Source organism: Lepus europaeus, chromosome 9, assembly GCF_033115175.1.
Source record: "Lepus europaeus isolate LE1 chromosome 9, mLepTim1.pri, whole genome shotgun sequence".
Taxonomy (NCBI): domain Eukaryota; kingdom Metazoa; phylum Chordata; class Mammalia; order Lagomorpha; family Leporidae; genus Lepus; species Lepus europaeus.
In genome coordinates, this window is record NC_084835.1 from 71780153 (window position 1) to 71799104 (window position 18952).

General features: G+C 47.2%; 1 protein-coding gene across 2 annotated transcripts in view; it reads right to left on the reverse strand.

Annotated features, from left to right (window-relative positions):
* Window positions 1–3610: 3610 nt before the first annotated feature.
* The window catches only part of ANKRD29 (ankyrin repeat domain 29), a 56991-nt gene continuing 41649 nt past the window's right edge, over window positions 3611–18952 (reverse strand). Inside the window, exons 8-10 of one of the 2 annotated variants that reach the window (XM_062201476.1) lie at window positions 17842–17937; window positions 13886–13984; window positions 3611–5954 (exon numbers count right to left, since the gene is read on the reverse strand). In XM_062201476.1, the coding sequence (XP_062057460.1) occupies window positions 5871–5954; window positions 13886–13984; window positions 17842–17937 (279 nt within the window). In that variant the 3' untranslated portion in view covers window positions 3611–5870. The remainder of the gene's footprint in view (window positions 5955–13885; window positions 13985–17841; window positions 17938–18952) is intronic. The other variant, XM_062201477.1, reaches the window with a different exon arrangement.

Consider the following 18952-nt stretch of genomic DNA (forward strand, 5'->3'; position numbering starts at 1 on the left):
CCCCCCCTCCCCGTAGCCACAGGGCTGCTCCCCAAGTGCCTGGGGAAGGTACCGCCTATGTCACTGGCATTCCACCTGGGAGCTGGTTTGAGTCCCAGCTGCTCCACTTCTTGTCCAGCTCCCTGCCAATGTGCCTGGGGAGAGCGGCAGAAGATGGCCTGGGGGCTTTGGCCCCTGCCACCACATGGGAGACCCAGATGAAGCTCCTGGCTCTGGCTTCAGCCTGGCTCAGCCCCCGCCATTCTGCCAACTGAGGAGTAAACCAGCTGAAGGAAGTTCTCTCTCTCTCTCTTTCTCTCCCTCTCCTCCTCTCCCCCTCTCTCCCTCCCTGTAACTCTGACTTTAAAATAAATGAATCTTAAAAAAAAAAAAAAAAAAAACTGCCTGGCTGGGATTTTTATCAATTCCAAAGGTTCAAGTTCACCTGATTGGTCAAGTTGAAGATAATGAGGTAGTATATATAAACCAATCAGGGAGCCACCAGAGCCTGAGTATGATTGGCTTGACCAGGAACCAATCACCGAGCTCACGGTACATGTGGAAGTGGGAAGTGTGTTCAAACAGGTCCACGACAGGCGGCACCGTTCAGCAGATGGAACCACATCTGGAGGTGACGTTGAACCTGTGTCCCACCCTGCATCCATCAGAGTTCCTGGATGGCCAAGTCAGGCGGGGTCTTCCTTTCCTACCCAGGGCCCTGGGGTCCCTATCAGAGGCAGGAGGAGTCTATGTCTCCTCCCCAGGAGATGGGGCACATGCTTTCACCTCATTCCATTTTTTAAAATTTTTAAAAATACTTAATTGAAAGAGTTACAGAGAGAGAGGGAGAGACAGGGATAGAGGTCTTCCATCTACTGGCTCACTCTCTAGATGGCCACAATGGCCAGGGTTGGGCCAGGCTGAAGCCAGGAGCCAGGAGCTACTTCCAGGCCTCCCATATGGGTGCACAGCACTTGAGCCATCTTCTGCTGTTTCCCAGGCCACTGGCATGGAGCTAGATCAGAAGTGCAGCAGCTGGGAGAGGAACCAGCACCAGACGGGGTGCGGGCGTCCTGGGTGCCAGCCCCCGCCACATTGTCTGATGGAGCACGGCTCTCTGTTCCAGCTCCCTGACGTTCGCAGAGGCTCCTGTGTGACAGCCATCTGTCTCACAGCTCCCTCTCTCCTGTGTGACAGCCGTCTGTCACAGCTCCCTCTCTGCTGTGTGACAGCCGTCTGTCACAGCTCCCTCTCTCCCGTGTGACAGCCGTCTGTCACAGCTCCCTCTCTCCTGTGTGACAGCCGTCTGTCACAGCTCCCTCTCTGCTGTGTGACAGCCGTCTGTCACAGCTCCCTCTCCCCTGTGTGACAGCCGTCTGTCACAGCTCCCTCTCCCCTGTGTGACAGCCGTCTGTCTCACAGCTTCCTCTCAGCAGGTGTGGGTTGAGTAGCTTCTCAGGCTTCTATGCTGTAGCTTCTCTGCCCAGTGCTTTGTCTCCTGACCACAAAGAATGAGGCCACAGACATTAAGGGGAGCCGAGTAAGGAAGTTTACTGAAAGGAAAGAGAAAACACCCCGCAACCACCTGCGGCCCCAAGAGAGGGGCTGGGCAGCACCGCCTGGCTCTAATTTGTATGTGTTTCTAAAGGAGGACGTTTGCCTGATTGGTCAAGGCATATGCTAATGAGGTAGTCTATGAGAACCTATCAGGCAAGCTGCTGAGCCTGACTGTGATTGGCTTGGACCTGAACCAATCATCAGAGGGAAGTTAGGCCTAAGCCCACAGGGGCCCATGGTGGGCGGGGCCTGGTGAGAAGCAGGAACCAATCAGCAAAGCCAGGAGGGGCCGGCAGCCCCAGGACTCAGTAAGGTCACCCAACAGCAATGTCCTGGGCTACTCAGGTGGGTGCCTGCCCTCCAGGGGCCGCTGCGTCACTACCTTAATTTTCAAGATAACACATGGACCTTCTGAGCCGGCGCTTCATTAAATTTGCCCTTGAAGAGTTAAAAATAAAAGTGTTGGCCGGCGCCGCGGCTCAATATGCTAACCCTCCACCAGTGGCGCTGGCACACTGGGTTCTAGTCCCACTGAATCACCTCGTTAGGACTTTAGGGACTCAGTGTCTCATGCCTATACTCAGCAGGCAGCTCTGTCTGCCCCAGCAGCCTGGTATTTGGGGTGCTTTTCCCTGCGTGGGTGTCCTAGTGTGAGTGAATGATGCGGTGGAGCTTTCTTGTGGTTGCAGGGAGAGGGAAGCCAGGATGCCTATGTGAGTCTTCTCCAGATTCCTGATGTTACCACTGCAAGTAGGTTTTCTCCACCAGAAGTTCTGCAAAATCACCAGCTCTTGCATAAGAGAAAGCTACTGCCAAGGACAGGAGAGCCCAGCATACAGAGACAATAAAAATAGAAATCAGGAATTTTCTATTCTCAGTGGCTGCAGTAACTATCCCAGGAATTTCTGAGTGAAAAACTTTTAGGTTCATTCCAAGTGTTCTTCATAGTAGAAATAATGAAACTTTAGTTCAACTAGTAAAATAAATCTAAGTTCTATTCAGGGGCTCAAGTGTGAATGTATTTATCGAGAGAGTTGAATTATTCACTCTCAAACTCCCTGCTACTAAGAATCAGGTAGAAAAGACTTTGAAAAAAGATTTATTTATTTGAAAGACAAAGTTGCAGAGAGAGGGAGAGATCTTCCATTTGTTGTTTCACTCTGAAAATGGCTGCAACAGCCAGGGCTGGACCAGGCTGAAGCCAAGAGCCTGGAACTCCATCTGGGTCTCCCACATGGGTGCAGGGGCCCAAGCACTTGGGCCATCTTCCAACACTTTCCTAGGCACATTAGCAGGGAGCTGGATTGGAAGTGGAGCAGTCAGGACAGGAACTTAACCTGCTGTGCCACAATGTTGGTCCTTAGGACAAACTTGTGATTAAAAACCAACAGCATGGGGTCAGCACTGTGACATAGTGGGTAAAGCTAACTCCTGCAGTGCTGGCATCCCATATGGGCACCGGTTTAAGTCCTGGCTGCTCCACTTCTGGTCCAGCTCTCCACTATGGCCTAGGAAAGCAGTAGAGGAGGGACCTAGTCCTTGGGCCCCTGCACCTGTGTGGGAGACCTGGAAGAAGCTCCTGGCTTTGGGTCAGCACAGTTTCGGCCACTGCGGCCATCTAGGGAGTGAACCATCACATAGAAGACCTCTCTCTCTCTGCCAATAATAATAATAATGATAATGATAATAACAATAAGAATAAACAGCAGGGGCCAGTGTTGTGGCACAGTGTTTTAAGCTGCCACTTGTGTGCTGGCATCCTATATCAATCAGAGCTCTGTCAAGTCCTGGCTCTCTGATTCCCATCCAGCTCCCTGTTAATGTGCATGGGAAAGCAGCAGACAATGGCCCAAGAGGCCCCTGTCACACATGTAGGAGACCTGGATGGAGTTCCTGGCTGGCCTGGCTCCACATTAGCCATTGTGGCCATTTGGGGAGTGAACCAGAAGATGAAAGACTGATTTCTCTCTGTGTATCTCCCTCTCTATCTGCCACTCTGCCTTTGAAATAAATAAGTAAATAATCTTAGAATTTTTAAAAAAACATTAAGAAAAGCAGCAAATGCGAATCCGGTAATATATCAACTTTATTTTGGTTTATAACATGGCATGTGTCAGCAAATAAGTGAATGTAATGAAAAACCTTTGTAGTTCAATTAAGCAGACGATTTGCATAGGAATTGCTAGTTTTGAATCTGAGGATGTAGAGCCAATGAACTGTGAATTAAATGAACATTAAATAAAAATCATCTATTTGTTTTCAAACTAAAAGGCAAGTTTTAAAATACCAGACCCTCATTCAGCCTTTGAAAAGTGATCAGTCTCCTTTCCTGCTGTGGATAAAATTATACTCTTGCCTAGATCAGAAATGATCCTTCTAGCTCGACGCCTCATACCTGCACTAAGAAGATCTCCACTAAACGGTGTTAAAGCCACTGGCCTCATTCTTGGGGCCCCTACCACTGTTTAAGAACATCGTCCACTTCAAATGCTTTAAATACCAAGCTGATGACAAGTCTTAGTGAAACACACTGACTTTGTCATTCACCCCATTCGTCTTCTGGAACTCATCAGGAGCTGCAGCACTGTTGTTTTATATCAATAATAAGCAACTGTTTTTAGCATTAGGACTAAGGGGAAACATATCAAACATTTAAGGCCACTTTATTTTCCTCTTTTAAATGAATGTTGCTTTCTGAAATTCCCATAAGCGAAAACACATGTATTTGTACAACTTTGCTGAATCAAAGAATGTCAGTGAGGAAATTGGCACTTTTAGCTACCAAAATGCTTACAGCTGGATGCTGTAATGAAACAGAGCTTTCTAGTCTTCCATCCTGGAATTAGATGGCAGGATTTCTGCAAAGCTCATCAGGCTGAAGGCTGTGGGTTGCCCAGGACCGGCTTTGTTTGGGCTACTGATCAAAAGAAGCCCACGTCCTGTGGAATCAATCTTAGCATATTTTAAGAGAACACTTCCACTTTCCAAAATTATAATCTATGATTTACTGATTTACAAACAATGCTTTTAGTACCACTGCAAGTTGGTTAAACAACAATTACTTGGGGATTATAGCATTTCCCTTTAGGGTAACATGTGCTCACGAAGAACACTGGCTGGAAACAGAACAGAATGTGAGCAAGAAAGCTAAGGTGAGCTTGAGTAACAGAGATGCTGTCCGTGTTTCTTATGCAAGAGTACAGAAGGAAGGTGCAGTTTTTATGTATGCAGTTAGGCACTGAGGCCGCTAGACACCACTGATTATAAAGTGCATTGAACAGCAAATTTAACCGCCCCCCCCAAAGGAATATTTCAGTAACTCTCAGCATTCTTTCTTGGAATCAGTCAACCCAAGAACATGCAGAGGTAAACACTTATGAAACACTAACAGTCTTTTATTACTTGCATGCCTGCAGCAGGAACAGCAACACCCTGCACTTGCATGGATCCTATTCCAGCCAAGGATCTCAATGGCACTGTACGAAGTGATGCAGTGCCAGAAGCTCAAGATCCCAGAGATGCCACAGCACATGAGGTCTACTTGCTTGTGGCATGGGATACAGACGCCCAGGGACAGAAACAAAAGCAAAGAGACACAGATTTCTTGTGGTGTGCAATTTACTGAATTTCTGAGTTTGCTACTGGTATCCTGACATACCTATGATACTGACTCAACGTAAGAATGGTTTTTACGTGTCAGGAATGAGGTGAGGATCAAATAACAAACGCAGTTTGTCTTCTCTGTAGTTCAGTGGTCCGTCTTTGACTGGCATACGCTGGGATATCAGAGCAGATTTTTAACAACAGGTGTTGACATATCACTGATTCATTGTACTTCTGGCTTTGGTCTTGGGTAGCAGAAAACATTTTACATGGGAGTGACACACAGAAATTTATGTAAAACAGGACGGGTCTGTATGTTCTAGAAGAATACACATGTTAACACCAAAGCAAAAGTGCATCACCTCATTAAAGGCCAATCGTTCAATGCTTTTTGTCTCCTTGCTTGGTGCTGAAAACCTTGTGCATCTTACTGGTAACCGAGAGACCCCAATGAACATAACTGAACAGAAGTATCTGTGGATCCAGGAATGCGCTAGGGCAACCACGGCCGAATCACCGGGCAGTGTCCAAGAAGCCCACGTTCCGGGAGGGGAAAGGGACCCTGAGCTGTTCCACTCCTGACCCAGTGCACAAAGCCCAGCTCTTCTTGGTCAGGGACCCACAGGGTGGGCATGTCTTTCCTAAAAGAACCCCTTACACTGTTTGAAAAGGAATTTCTTGGTGAACGATGCGGTTAAGGTTTCTATCTTTCCATCAGGCACGGAGCTAAGTTAGTTCTTCCTGTGTCCTTCTTCACTCCGCAGCAGGCGCAATATGCGTTCGTTTTTGGTCAGTTCTGCCGGAAGTTCATTGGCCTGGAGGAAGAGAAGATGGGTGTTAACAAATCCCCGCATCTGGGGTGGTTTTTGGGGCACCCACAGGGCATCTGAGCCACACTACCTTCTTCACTAGTGAATGAGCCCCATGACTCACTCTTCGGTGTTAAGTCGTGAAAAGTCTCCTTGCAATGTATAAATATCCCATTACTTTCTCATCTCATTGTTAGAGTTATTCTTCTATCCAGTCAGATCCCATACTGGACGCAGTCTGCTGGAGGCCCAACATCTTGTTAATCCTTATATCCTCTTTCCAGCACACCGCCTGTACATCTCGACCATACTCTGTATATACTGGTCAGCACACGTGTGACCCCCTTAAATTTAATTAGTACATTATATGAGGTGGTCTGTCCAACATAATGCCTGTAATGGCAACAGCAACACACTGCACTTGCATATATCATACTTTATCCAAAGGTCTGAAAGTCATTGTATGAAGCAATGCAAGACAGGATTCTTTTTTCTTCCCTATTCTAATTTATTATTATTTGTAATAAATATTTTTAGAAAGACTTATTTTATTTGAAAGGCAGAGTTAGAGAGGAGAGACAGAGAGAGAGAAAGAGAGAGAGAGAGAGAGGCAGAAGGAAGAGAGGGAGAGAGAGAGACTGAGTTTCCATTTGCTGGTTCAGTCCCCAAATGGCCACAACAGCCAGGGCTGGGCCAGGCCAAAGCCAAGAGCCTGGAACTCCGTGCAGTTCTCCTACATGGGTGGCACGGGCCCAAACACTGGGGCTGTCTTCTGCTGCTTTCCCAGGAGCATTAGCAGGGAGCTGAACTGGAAGTGAACCAAGTTGAGACTCAAACCGGCACCCCTAAGGGGAGGCCAGAGTCGCAGGTGCAGCTTAACCCACTGTGCCACAATGCTGACCCCTATTATTTTTACGCTCTACATAATTATTGAGTACACTGTGATCATTTGATACATGTATACAATGTGTAATGATCAAATCAGGGCCATCAGCATTTCCATTTCCTTACATGTTCATCATTTCTTTGTACTGAGAACCTTTGAATTCCTCTCTTCTAATTCTTTATAAAATATGTAATAGGGGCCAGCGCTGTGGCCCAGCAGATTAAAGCCCTGGCCTGAAGTGCCGGCATCCCATATGGGTGACGGTTCTAGTCCTGGCTGCTCTCTTCTGGTCCAGCTCTCTGCTATGGCCTAGGATAGCGGTGGAAGATGGCCCAAGTCCTTGGACCCCTGCACCCACGTGGGAGACCCGAAGGAAGCTCCTGGCTCCTGGCTTCGGATTGGAGCAGCTCCGGCCATTGCAGCCATCTGGGGAGTGAACCAGCAGATGGAAGACCTCTCTCTGTCTCTACCTCTCTCTCTAACTCTGTCTTTAAAAAAAAAAAGTAATAAATTGCTGTGAACGATTGTTGCCTTACTGTGCTGTGCAACAGCAGGACTTATTCCTCCAGTGAAACTGTATTTTGGTACCTTTATCTAAAACTTCCTCCTACCCTCTTTCTCCTACTTCCTGGTCTCTAACAATACTACTCTACTTTCTACTTCTATGAAACCAACTTTTTCAGTGGCCACGTGTAAATGAGAACATGCGGTATTAGAACAGGTGTCTTCTGCTAAGAAGTCAAGGACAGGAAGCATCCAGAGCATAAGAGATATTTGGAAGGAACTAAAACTTTCCACTTACAGCATTACTGTAAGTCCTTTCTTTTCATATTGCTGCTGAGACATGTTATTTAAGCATTTAATGAGCTGATCTCTACCCCAGGCAATAGATCCAGTGGGGCAGTGGTTCCCAGATTATTGGTCTTTGATTTAAAATTACTGTGCACTCCTGGGGTGTGTGTTTGGAACAGTAGTCAAGATGCTCTTTGGGACACCTGCATCCCATATGAGAGTGCCTGGTTTCAAGTCCCAGCTCTGTTTCCAATTCCAGTTTCCTGCTAACACACACCCGGGGTCACAGTAGGCAATGATTCAGGGAGTTGGGTCCCTGCCTCCCTACCGGAACCCAGATGGAGTTCTGGGCTCCTGGCTGTGGCCTAGTCCTGCCCTGGCTATTGCAGGCATCTGGAGACTGAACCAAGGGATGGAAGATCTTTCTTTGTCTCTATCTTTCAAATAAAATGAAATCAATAAAAATTTAAATTTTTTTACATTCTTCATTAAGAGTTTTAACTTACTAGGAATTAGAATATTTATCTTTATTTTATTTTATTTTTATTTTTTATTTTTTGACAGGCAGAGTGGATAGTGAGAGAGAGAGACAGAGAGAAAGGTCTTCCTTTTCCCTTGGTTCACCCTCCAATGGCCGCTGCGGCCGGCACATTGTGCTGATCCGAAGCCAGGAGCCAGGTACTTCTGGTCTCCCATGCGGGTGCAGGGCCCAAGCACTTGGGCCATCCTCCACTGCCTTCCTGGGCCATAGCAGAGAGCTGGCCTGGAAGAGGGGCAACCGGGATAGAATCTGGCACCCCAACCGGGACTAGAACCCGGTGTGCCAGCGCCGCAAGGCGGAGGATTAGCCTGTTAAGCCACGGCGCCGGCCTATTTTATTTTTTTGACAGGTAGAGTTATAGATAGTGAGAGAGAGAGACAGAGAAAGGTCTTCCTTCCATTGGTTCACCCCCAAAATGGCCACTATGGCTGGTGCGCTGCGCTGATCTGAAGCCAGGAGCCAGGTGCTTCCTCCTGGTCTCCCATGTGGGTGCAGGGCCCAAGCACTTGGGCCATCCTCCACTGCCTTCCTGGGCCACAGCAGAGAGCTGGCCTGGAAGAGGAGCAACCGGGACAGAATCCAGCGCCCTGACCGGGACTAGAACCTGGGGTGCCGGCGCCACAGGTGGAGGATTAGCCAAGTGAGCCACGGCGCCAGCCTAGGAATTAGAATATTTAAAAAACACATTTGCTCAACATCACTAATGCTCAACTAATTCAATTAAACGCATTGAACACATGCAACAGCTGGGGTTGGGCCGGGCCAACACTGGGAGCTGGGAACTCAATCCAGGTGGGAGTGGCAGGGACTCAAGTTCTTGAACTATCACCTGCTGCCTCCTAGGGTGCACGTGAGCAGGGAGTTAGAGTTGGGAGCAGAGCCAGAAGTTGAACCTAGGCACTCTTATATGGGATGCACATGTCCTGACCAGTGCCTTAACCTCTAAGCCAAACGTGCAACCACAAGGTTAATTACAATAAGACTGAAACCACATTTGGGTACTTTTTGCCCTCTGTTATAATGAAATCCACAGGTCCATCCATGCATAATTGGATTTTTTGTCAAGGCATGACTTGTAACATCAAGTACTGCTCATTTACATCACTGAGTTATGTGGATCTTCCAAATGCTGACACTCATCCTGCAATACCAAAAAGTCACATTTAATATATATTTCCACCAATTCATCAGAAAAACCTTTAAGTATTGGGAAGCTGTTAAGCTCACAGTGGTAGAGATGAGGCATTCTTTAAAATAAAAATGGGGTTCTGTGAAAAACAGGGCTGGTTTGCTTTCAAGTCAAACACCCACATGAGGGCTATTTCTTGGGGTGATCACCATATCTCAGTATGCAGCAGAAGCACTGTACTCACACTTCCCTTTTTGTCAAACAGAACACTAGAAAGATGTGCAACGGGAGCTGGCGCTGGGGCAGAGTAGGCTAAGCCTGCATCCCACATGGGCGCCAGTTCATGTCCCAGCTGCTTCTTTTTCAATCTGACTCTCTGCTGATGGCCTGGGAAAGCAGTGGAAGATGGCCCAAGTCCTTGGTCCCCTTCACCCGGATGGGAGACCTGGAAGAAGCACCTGGCTCCTGGCTTTGGATCGGCACAGCTCCAGCCGTTGCAGCTGTTTGGGGAGTGAACCAGTGGATGGAAGACCTCTCTCTCTCTTCCTTTCTCTGTCTGTAACTCTGCCTCTCAAATAAAGTCTTAAAAAAGAAGAAGAAGAAGAAAAATGTGCAACAAGGGTTGAAGACTTAACTACTGCTTCATCAAAGACATCCCTGAGTAAAACTGGTATTTTTGTAAAAGAACTGATAACAATTGTAAAAAAATAATGGATGAAGGTTATAGAATGTTCTGCCAGTACAGACTGGTGCCCCTGTTTTGGTGTAGGCTAAAGGCACCAATAGTGGCACCCACCATTCTGAGCCATTAGCGCAAATGTCAGTGCAGTGGGACAAGCAGATAACAATTTTGTATGACAAGTTGACCATCCCTTAACTGAAATGTTAGGGAGCAGAACTGCTTCACATTTCAGAGATTGTTTTGGGTTTGGGAATATCTCTATAGACTTTATTGGTTAACTAGCCCTCATTTGAAAATCTGAAATTTGGAATGCAGCAGAATCCACGTGAGCATCAACTTGTATCAAGAATACTGTTTTGACCTCTTGATCCCCTGAACAGTTCTTACAGACCCTCAGGGGTCCACGGATCATGCAGTTATAGAGGAACCAAAGGATGTTCTGGGGATTTCAGGGGAAGCCACTCGAGGGTAAAAAGGTACACAGGATGAGGGAGAGGCCTTGTGCAATTAGCCACTTTGCATATTGTTTTTTTCCTCTTGCAGTCAACCCCAGCTGCTTTATCTTGGACCTTGGTCCTAAGTGAAACTCCTGAGATCCCCACCTTCTAGGCTGGATCCTGTTCCCTGTGCCCCACCTGCTGGCTGGGACCTCCCTTGTTAGGAATTACGGATTTGTCACAGGGGCCTGCTATGCAGCACGTCCTATGGCTGCATCCCTGTCCATCACATGGGGCTCTTGATGTTGCTGCTGGATAGAATCCGAGAGGAAACTGCTACGCTACGCTACCCTAGATCAGAGGCCCTTGGATGGGCCGAATTCCACAACTGGCTTAGTTCCTGCAGGGTCAGACACTGTACAGGCATAACTAATGCCTGGGCCTGCAGAGAAATGCTCTTGGCAAACAGCCCTAAGCCTCATCCTGTCTCAGAGTAAACCCTGAGGAAGGACTGAGCTGTTCACATAGCACATGGGGCCATGGTGAGCAGGTGGCAGGCAGGCAGGAGGAAGAAGGGACTGAGAGGTGTCGCTGTCCACCAACTGCTAACTGGCTGCCTTCTGTGTCCATCTCCGTGGGCGTCGGGATCCTTTGCTGTCTGACCAAGAGCTTCATCCCCTTGAACTGTGTTGTCAAGTTTGGGTCAATCACATCACCACTGTGGGCATCATCCATGTAGTTCTAGAAACACGGTCTCGATTCTCTGCTCTCACTGAATTCGCAGGTTGCCAAGGTTGTGTGTATCGTTCTGATGACTAGTGCCCTGGGCTAGCCCCCACTGGCCATCTTGTTCATTGTGGAGCAGAACCAGAGATCCATGGCTATGACACGATGCCATCAAACCAGTCCATTTCTCCACTGCTCCTGGAAGACAGTATGTTCTGAGAACTCAGTTGAGGGTACTGAGAACAAAAGGTCCCAGTACTCACGGGGATGGCTATATAGAGAGAGAAACCTACTGGGGCCACTGGTCACTGCCCTCCTCAGGCCTCTGCCTTGATCCCTAGAGCAAAATCCTGGAACTCTGGGAGTGGAAGAGTGCTTTTGTGTTAGCTAAGACGTCCCTTTCTCTGGGGAACCTTCCATAGCATTCTTTACTTTCCTGCTTATAGCTCTTGCCACTCTACATTGCAATTGCTGATCTGTCTTTATTCTTCCCACTAAACTTTGAGATCCATGACAGCAGACTCTGGGAATCCTGTCCACCACTGTATTCCCAGAACAGAACACAGCACGTGATATGTAGTAGGTGCTCAGTAAGTGCTGGAGGAATGAATGAATGGAGGCCAAAGACAGCCCGTTAGGAGCCCTGGGTGGCTGCTGGACTCCCAACCCCTTTGCTTCTGGCACTGCCACTGGAGAGGCTGACTTCTATGGTGCGGCTGCTCCATATGTGGGGGCTTCCCCCAGCCACATCTAGGATTTTCATGGCTTCTGTTACATGAGATTCTATTGTGAATGCCCACATGTGTATTCAAGTACTTTTAATAAGGACTCAAAGACCAGCATTTTGCCCAGTGAAAATGACCCATAACCATTACTGTTGATTGTTATTCCATTTCTCTAGGAGACACATAAGGAAAGGAATTGCGTTGTTTAGTTTCTGTATAAAGATTCTATCGTTGCCCCCTTGCCTTAATTCGGTACCGAACAGCTCACCAGCAAATGGGAAGTCTGTGCACCAGGTCTAACGATAACATCTGAAAGAAAGGCCATTGTGATTTTGGCTTGCTGATCACACCATGAGGTCAGCTCACGGAAAACAAATCCAAGTATCTCAGGAAGAGATAGGCAGAAATGTTATCTTCCAGCAAATGAAAGGCAAGAATGGGAAATAATACTTCTATATACTGCATAAAACGAGAAGAGTGACCCTTGGCCTTGGCACACTGTTTAACTGGCACTTCTTAACTCTTTCTTTCCAAAAGGTCAAGAGATACTATGTTTTTGTTCTTATTTTTAGAATTTTGACACAGTAATAGATGCTTATAAAAACTCAGAGTATGTGAAAGTTGCTTTTCATACTTTCTCTTATTAATAAGCCCCCTTCCACATCTTCTCCCGGAGTGGGCGGTTCGGTGCTTTCTCAAGGCCGTTTCCAGGCTACTCTCCTGTCCCTCAGTCTGTGTATGTGACAGCTTAAGTCAGTAGGAGGACGCACAATGACAGTCATTTTTTTCCATTGCTATTGTGCATCCTCCTACCTCCAAGTTGGGGTTCACTGTCAACTAAGGATTTAGAACTATAAATCCATGCCACAGCAGTGGCATGGACGTCTTTCAATGATTACTGATGCCATAAACAAGAGTGTCAACAACAGGAGTCACTGTGCACTTACTCCTCATGTAGGATCTCTGTCCTTAATGTGTTGTATAATGTGAATTAATGCTATAACTAGTACTCAAACAGTACTTTACACTTTGTGTTTCTGTGTGGGTGCAAACTGTTGAAATCTTTACTTATATATACTAAATTGATCTGCTGTATATAAAGATAATTGAAAATGAATCTTGATGTGAATGGGATGGGAAAGAGAGAGTGGGAGATGGGAGGGTTGTGAGTGGGAGGGAAGTTATGGGGGGGGAAAAAGCCACTGTAATCCATAAGCTGTACTTTGGAAATTTATATTTATTAAATAAAAGTTAAAAAAATAAAATCAATCACTAAATAAAACATAAAAATAAATAGAAAAAAAAAAAAGAAACAAAGGTAAAGTCACCAGATATAGCACAAGCAATTCTCAAGATATGAACATCTATCTCCAGGGACAGTGGTCAACAATCAGAACTTTGACACTTTCCGGGCACATGTTTACTGACAGAACAATAATACTTACTGCCCACAAAGAGTATCCCCCTGTCTCCTCACCCCTGCCAGGAGGCTGCCCCGCCGTGAAATGAAAACCACTGGAAGAACAATTCCCTGGTCTAAATGCACCACTCACGAGTAACCCGTTACTAGCAACTTTGCATGCCCTTGCTCTGTGTCACAAAGAAGACAGTGACTGGAGCCAGCACTGTGGTTTGGAAGTCACTTGAGTGCCGCTAAGGTTTCCTCCGCATTGTATGGTACTACAAGGGTGGAAATGCAATCTGACGATGGTGTTTAGAGGTGGGGCCTCTTCCAGTGGTTAGGACTACATAAGGTCATGAGGGGAGAGTCCCCACATCACGGGCATGGGCTTGCATGCTGCCTGTCTCTTGCCACGCGATGCCCTGGGCGGCCTTGGGACTCTGCCGGCAAGGAGACCACCATCAGATGAGACTCCTACACCTGTGTCTGCCTCGGGTATTTTGTTAGAATAACAAACAGGTGACTGAGAGCCACAGAGATGCCCATCACCGCCTAGGGGGATGCTGTCTTTGTGCACAGGGGGCCTGATGGAGGGAAAAGATGTAATACATGGGTACCTTGTTTCTCAGGGACGGGTCCGCCCCTGCTTCCAGGAGCAGCGCGACTGTTTTAATATTCCCGCTGAGCACTGCCGCGTGCAGCGCCGATGTCCCGTTCTAGAAGAAAACGACAGTGCGTGTCAGGGCTGTGCTCACGGCCACCAGCACTCAGCGCGGCTCTCATCATGCACCACCTGAGTGAAGCATCGTCACGTCAGAGCCTGACTCTGCCTTATCTTCCTGGTACTTCTCAAAGTCACATCTGCACCTCCTACAGTGTCCGGAGTCAGGGACACTGAGTAGTCAGGAATACTGGGACTGGCGCCATGGAGTAGTAAGCTAAGTATCCACCTGTGGCGCCTGCATCCCATATGGGCACCAGTTCATGTCCCAGCTGCTCCTCTTCTGATCCAGCTCCCTGCTGATGGCCTGGGAAAGCAGCAGAAGATGGCCCAAGTGTTTGTGCCCCTGCATCTGCATGGGAGACCTGGAAGAAGCTCTTGGCTCCTGGCTTCGGATTGGCCCAGCTCTGGCTGTTGCAGTCATTTGGGGAGTGAACCAGCAGATGGAAGACCTTTCTGTCTGTCTGTGACTCTGCCTCTCAAATAAATAAATGTCTTTTTTTTTTTAATTTGACAGATAGAGCTATAGACAGTGAGAGAGAGAGAGACAGAGAGAAAGGTCTTCCTTCCATTGGTTCACCCCCAAATGGCCGCTATGGCCAGCACTGCGCTGATCCAAAGCCAGGAAACAGGTGCTTTCTCTTGGTATCCCATGCAGGTGCAGGGGCCCAAGCACTTGGGCCATCCTCCACTGCTCTCTTGGGCCACACTAGAGAGCTGGACTGGAAGAGGAGCAACCGGGACCAGAATCCGGTGCCCATATGGGATGCCGGCGCTGCAGGTGGAGGATGAACCAAGTGAGCCACAGCACCGGCCCCAATTACATGTCTTAACAACAACAACAAAAAAAGCTGACAACATTCTTTTGCAAGTGAAGCAATTACTCCGGCCCAAGGTGCCCATGACTTTATGGTCACACAGCTGGTTTATATTCTTTAGAATGTGCTGCAGAAAAAATAACAGTGCTATGCCAAACATTTTTTCCTTTCAAGGACAACACATATTGTTTCTGCACTTCCGGTGCCACTTTCAGCAAGGCAAGAGGAAGAGCTGGCTGGCCAATGGAGCAAGCTGCTAGCCCAGCTGCAGGCACCCGGCCCACCCAGGAGGGCAGGAGGGCAGCCACGGGGTGACTGGGCTTGGGAGGAAGGGCATGTGGGGGGCGGCAATGCCCCTCAGCCAGAGCTGCAGCACAGGAGAGGCTGTTCACAGTTTATGAGATCTATATTTCTTGCGATAAGGAAGCAGCTACACGTAGTATGGCGCTGGATCCGGGAAGGGAGGAGCAGAGACTATAACAAAACTAACATAAGATCAATAAGCGCTGTATGGCATCAGGTCCAGAAGGCAGATGTGTCTATAAGTAGTAGTATCTAAGTGCAAATCTAGTTTCCTGATTATTCATAATTTTAAAAACTCCAATCTTGCTAAAGAGTAGACTATCATACCCAGAGAAAAATTCCAACAATGTAGCATGTTTTGACAGTTGCTTTTTTTTTTTTAAGATTTATTTTGTTTATTTGAAAGACAGAGTTATAGAGAGAAGTAGAGACAGAGGTCGGTCTTCCATCTGCTGGTTCACTCCCCAGATGGCTGCAATGGCCGGAGCTGCACCAATCTGAAGCCAGGAGCCAGGAGCTTCTTTCCGGGTCTCCCACGTGGGTGCAGGGGTCCAAGGACTTGGGCCATTTTCTCCTTCTTTCCCAGGCCATAGTAGAGAGCTGGATCAGAAGTGGAGCAGCTGGAACTAGAACCAGCGCCCATATGGGATGCCAGCACTTCAGGCCAGGATTTTAACCTGCTGCGCCACAGTGCCGGCCCCTTTGACAGCTGCTTTTATATGTCTGGTAATTCACTAATCTGGTTAACATTTCACATGCCTAAATCTTAACCAAACTATCCGCTTTGCCAATTTGTAACATGGCTAAGAATGAAATGAGTTAAAAACAAACAAACAAAAATGTTCCCATTCATTTGATTTCAACCCGTCTATATTTTTATATTTAAAGCTCATCTCTTCGAAGCAGAATGTAGTTGTGTTTTGCTTTTTTAATACACTCCTTTAATTTCTACTTTGAGTTAGGGTCTTCTGTTCATCAACATTTGGTATTTTTATGATACAGGTGGATTTAGGCTTACCACTTTCATATTTATCTCTGTCTGCCCCTTCATTTTGGCTTTGGTATGTGTGTGTTTCATTTCTCTGCTTCTCCTTTCCTCCCTTCTGAATATTTTTAAAAATTACATTCAGGGTTCAGTGCTGTGGTGAAGTGGGTAAAACCACCACCTGCAGTGCTGACATCCCATATGGGTGCCAGTTCTAGTCCATTTCTATAGCTTGTTCCTTTTGTTCATAGCGGTCGATTTCAGACACAGTTTATTCTTATTTTACAAACAATTTTAGCAAGTGCAGCTTTCTGGCTTATAAGCTCATGGAAGATTAGAAGCAGCTCATTAGGACAAGGGAGAAGGTCCAACACACAGACAACAGCAGTTCTGTATCAGCTGACAGCAAGAATGGAGTCCAAAAATACAAAGAGCAGACACAAAGTACCCAAAATGCCTCTGGGGTCTTCCAAGTGGATTTTACACACAGTGACAGACTGGAGGGCACAGCCCTCAGACTGCTAAGCCTTTGTGCCAATTTAGAGCAGATATTCAAGAAAATGGGTGGGACCTGCACTGTAGCAGGTAAAGCCACCACCTGAAGTGCTGGCATCCCATATGGGCACTGATTCGAGTACTGGCTGCTCCACTTCCAATCCAGCTCCCTGTTCATGGCCTGGGAAAGCAGTGGAAGATGGCCCAAGTGTTTGGGCCCCTGAACCCATGTGGGAGACCCAGAAGAAGATCCTGGCTCCTGATCAGCTCAGCCCCAGCCATTGCAGACATTTGGGGAGTGAGCCAGCAGATGGAAGAGGTCTCTCTCTGTAACTCTGCCTTTGAAGTAACTAAATCTTAGGAAAAAAAGAAAAAAACAGAAAACAGGGTGTACAGATGAAAGATCAGCCAACCAGGCCAGTGGATCAAATCCAGCCAGTTGCCTATTTTTATGTGTTCTGTAAGCTAAGAATTTTTTCTAAGTTTTTCAATGATTAAAAACAGATTAAGAGAATATTTTTGCAGTATGGCAGTATGTGAAAATACAGGATTCCACAGGTACAATAAATAAGTAATTTTTATGTAAGCTATTATAAATAAATAAAAGGTTGGGGAATGCAATTCCCTATTTTTTTTTTGTATTTTTTTCTGTCTTCTTACATGTTATCATGGCAGAGCTGACCTTGCAAAGCCTAAAATGTTTACTACCTGATCCTTTACCAACCAAGTCTGCAGACCCTGATATATACCATCATGTAGACACCTTTCAATGCCAAATAATTAAGACTTAAAAAGAAATCCGGGGGGTTCTGCTTTCTGAAAGACCCAGGTTTCCAGAATGACTTTCTCTGAGGCTTATTTAATTTCTCTGAGGGTGACAAAGCACAGCAGTTCTTTGCTCAAGACAAGGAAGAGAAAGAATGCAAGTGTTTGTTCTTCCTTGATTTCACAAAGCCTCCACACACGTCAACACAGTTTACTTTCCATTTTAATCATTCCATTAATACTGTCTAATTTTTCCTTTTCTGGAAAACTAGGGCCTTACTTAGGCTCTGGCTCACTCCTTTTCCCACCTTTCCATGTCTGCCAGCGCCCATGAATCTCCAGCACCAAGAAGCTGTAGCCATGTTTTTCAAGGATCCAACTAAGCAGGCTGATTCCCTCCCAAGTTCTACGGTACTTCCCGATATGGACTTCCCAGTCTCTAACTGCTCCCTCTACCAATGGGTATCGTTTCCCTTTAAGTCTTACCTTCAAAATACCAAGTGCAGGCGAGAACTTCAGCAATTCCTTTATAACGTCATTGTACCCTTTGTTGGCTGCTTTCAACAATGCTGTTGTGCCGTCCTGTACAGCCAGAGAGAGGAAGACACAAGTGGATGAATAACGAGTCTGTGTCGGCTGAGAACTGGGAGGAGGACACTTGCCAGGGGCAGGCAAGATGGGTAAGTTAAGCACAGGTCAGCCAGGTCTCAACCTAGGAGCCTCTGGGAGCATTTGAAGCATTGGATTCTGCACGAAGGATCCTAGGCTATAAATATGATCCTAGAACTCTTTCATCTGGGGATTCCTACTTCTCCAGTCCCTTAGAACACTGGGTAAAGGACAAGGGGAATTTCAGGAGCACATGCTTTAGGCCACTGATGGAGCAAAAAGACATTCGCTCTTGGCCGGTGCCGCGGCTCAATAGGCGAATCCTCCGCCTTGCAGCGCCGGCATACCGGGTTCTAGTCCCGGTCGGGGCGCCGGATTCTATCCCGGTTGCCCCTCTTCCAGGCCAGCTCTCTGCTATGGCCCGGGAAGGCAGTGGAGGATGGCCCAAGTGCTTGGGCCCTGCACCCCATGGGAGACCAGGAGAAGCACCTGGCTCCTGCCATCGGAACAGCGTGCTGCGCCGGCCGCAGCGCGCCTACCGCAGCGGCCATTGGAGGGTGAACCAACGGCAAAAAGGAAAACCTCTCTCTCTCTCTCTCTCTCTCTCTCTCTCTGCTATCCACTCTGCCTGTCAAAAAAAAAAAAGACATTCGCTCATAACTTAGCAGAAACTGCCTGTCCTTAGTGATTTAGATGATTGTGGAACTGTATTTCCTGTGTTAAAATGTCACACACCCTTGCTCTTCTCTGCCCTCCCCAGGCGGCTCTTTCCCTGCGTGTGGGCTGGGGGAGGGGTGCACGGCGAGCAGACTGAAATCTGCTGAAAAAGAATGCACTGATTGTAGGAGGCAGCTTTAAATTAATATTTGGCTTCTGCAAGCGTCCTTGGACTCCAGAAGAGACTTTCCAAATCCCCCTTTCTCCTCCATTAACAAACAGATCGCTCTGTTTGTTAGGATCAGCTCACAGAGGTCTCCAGGAGCCACAG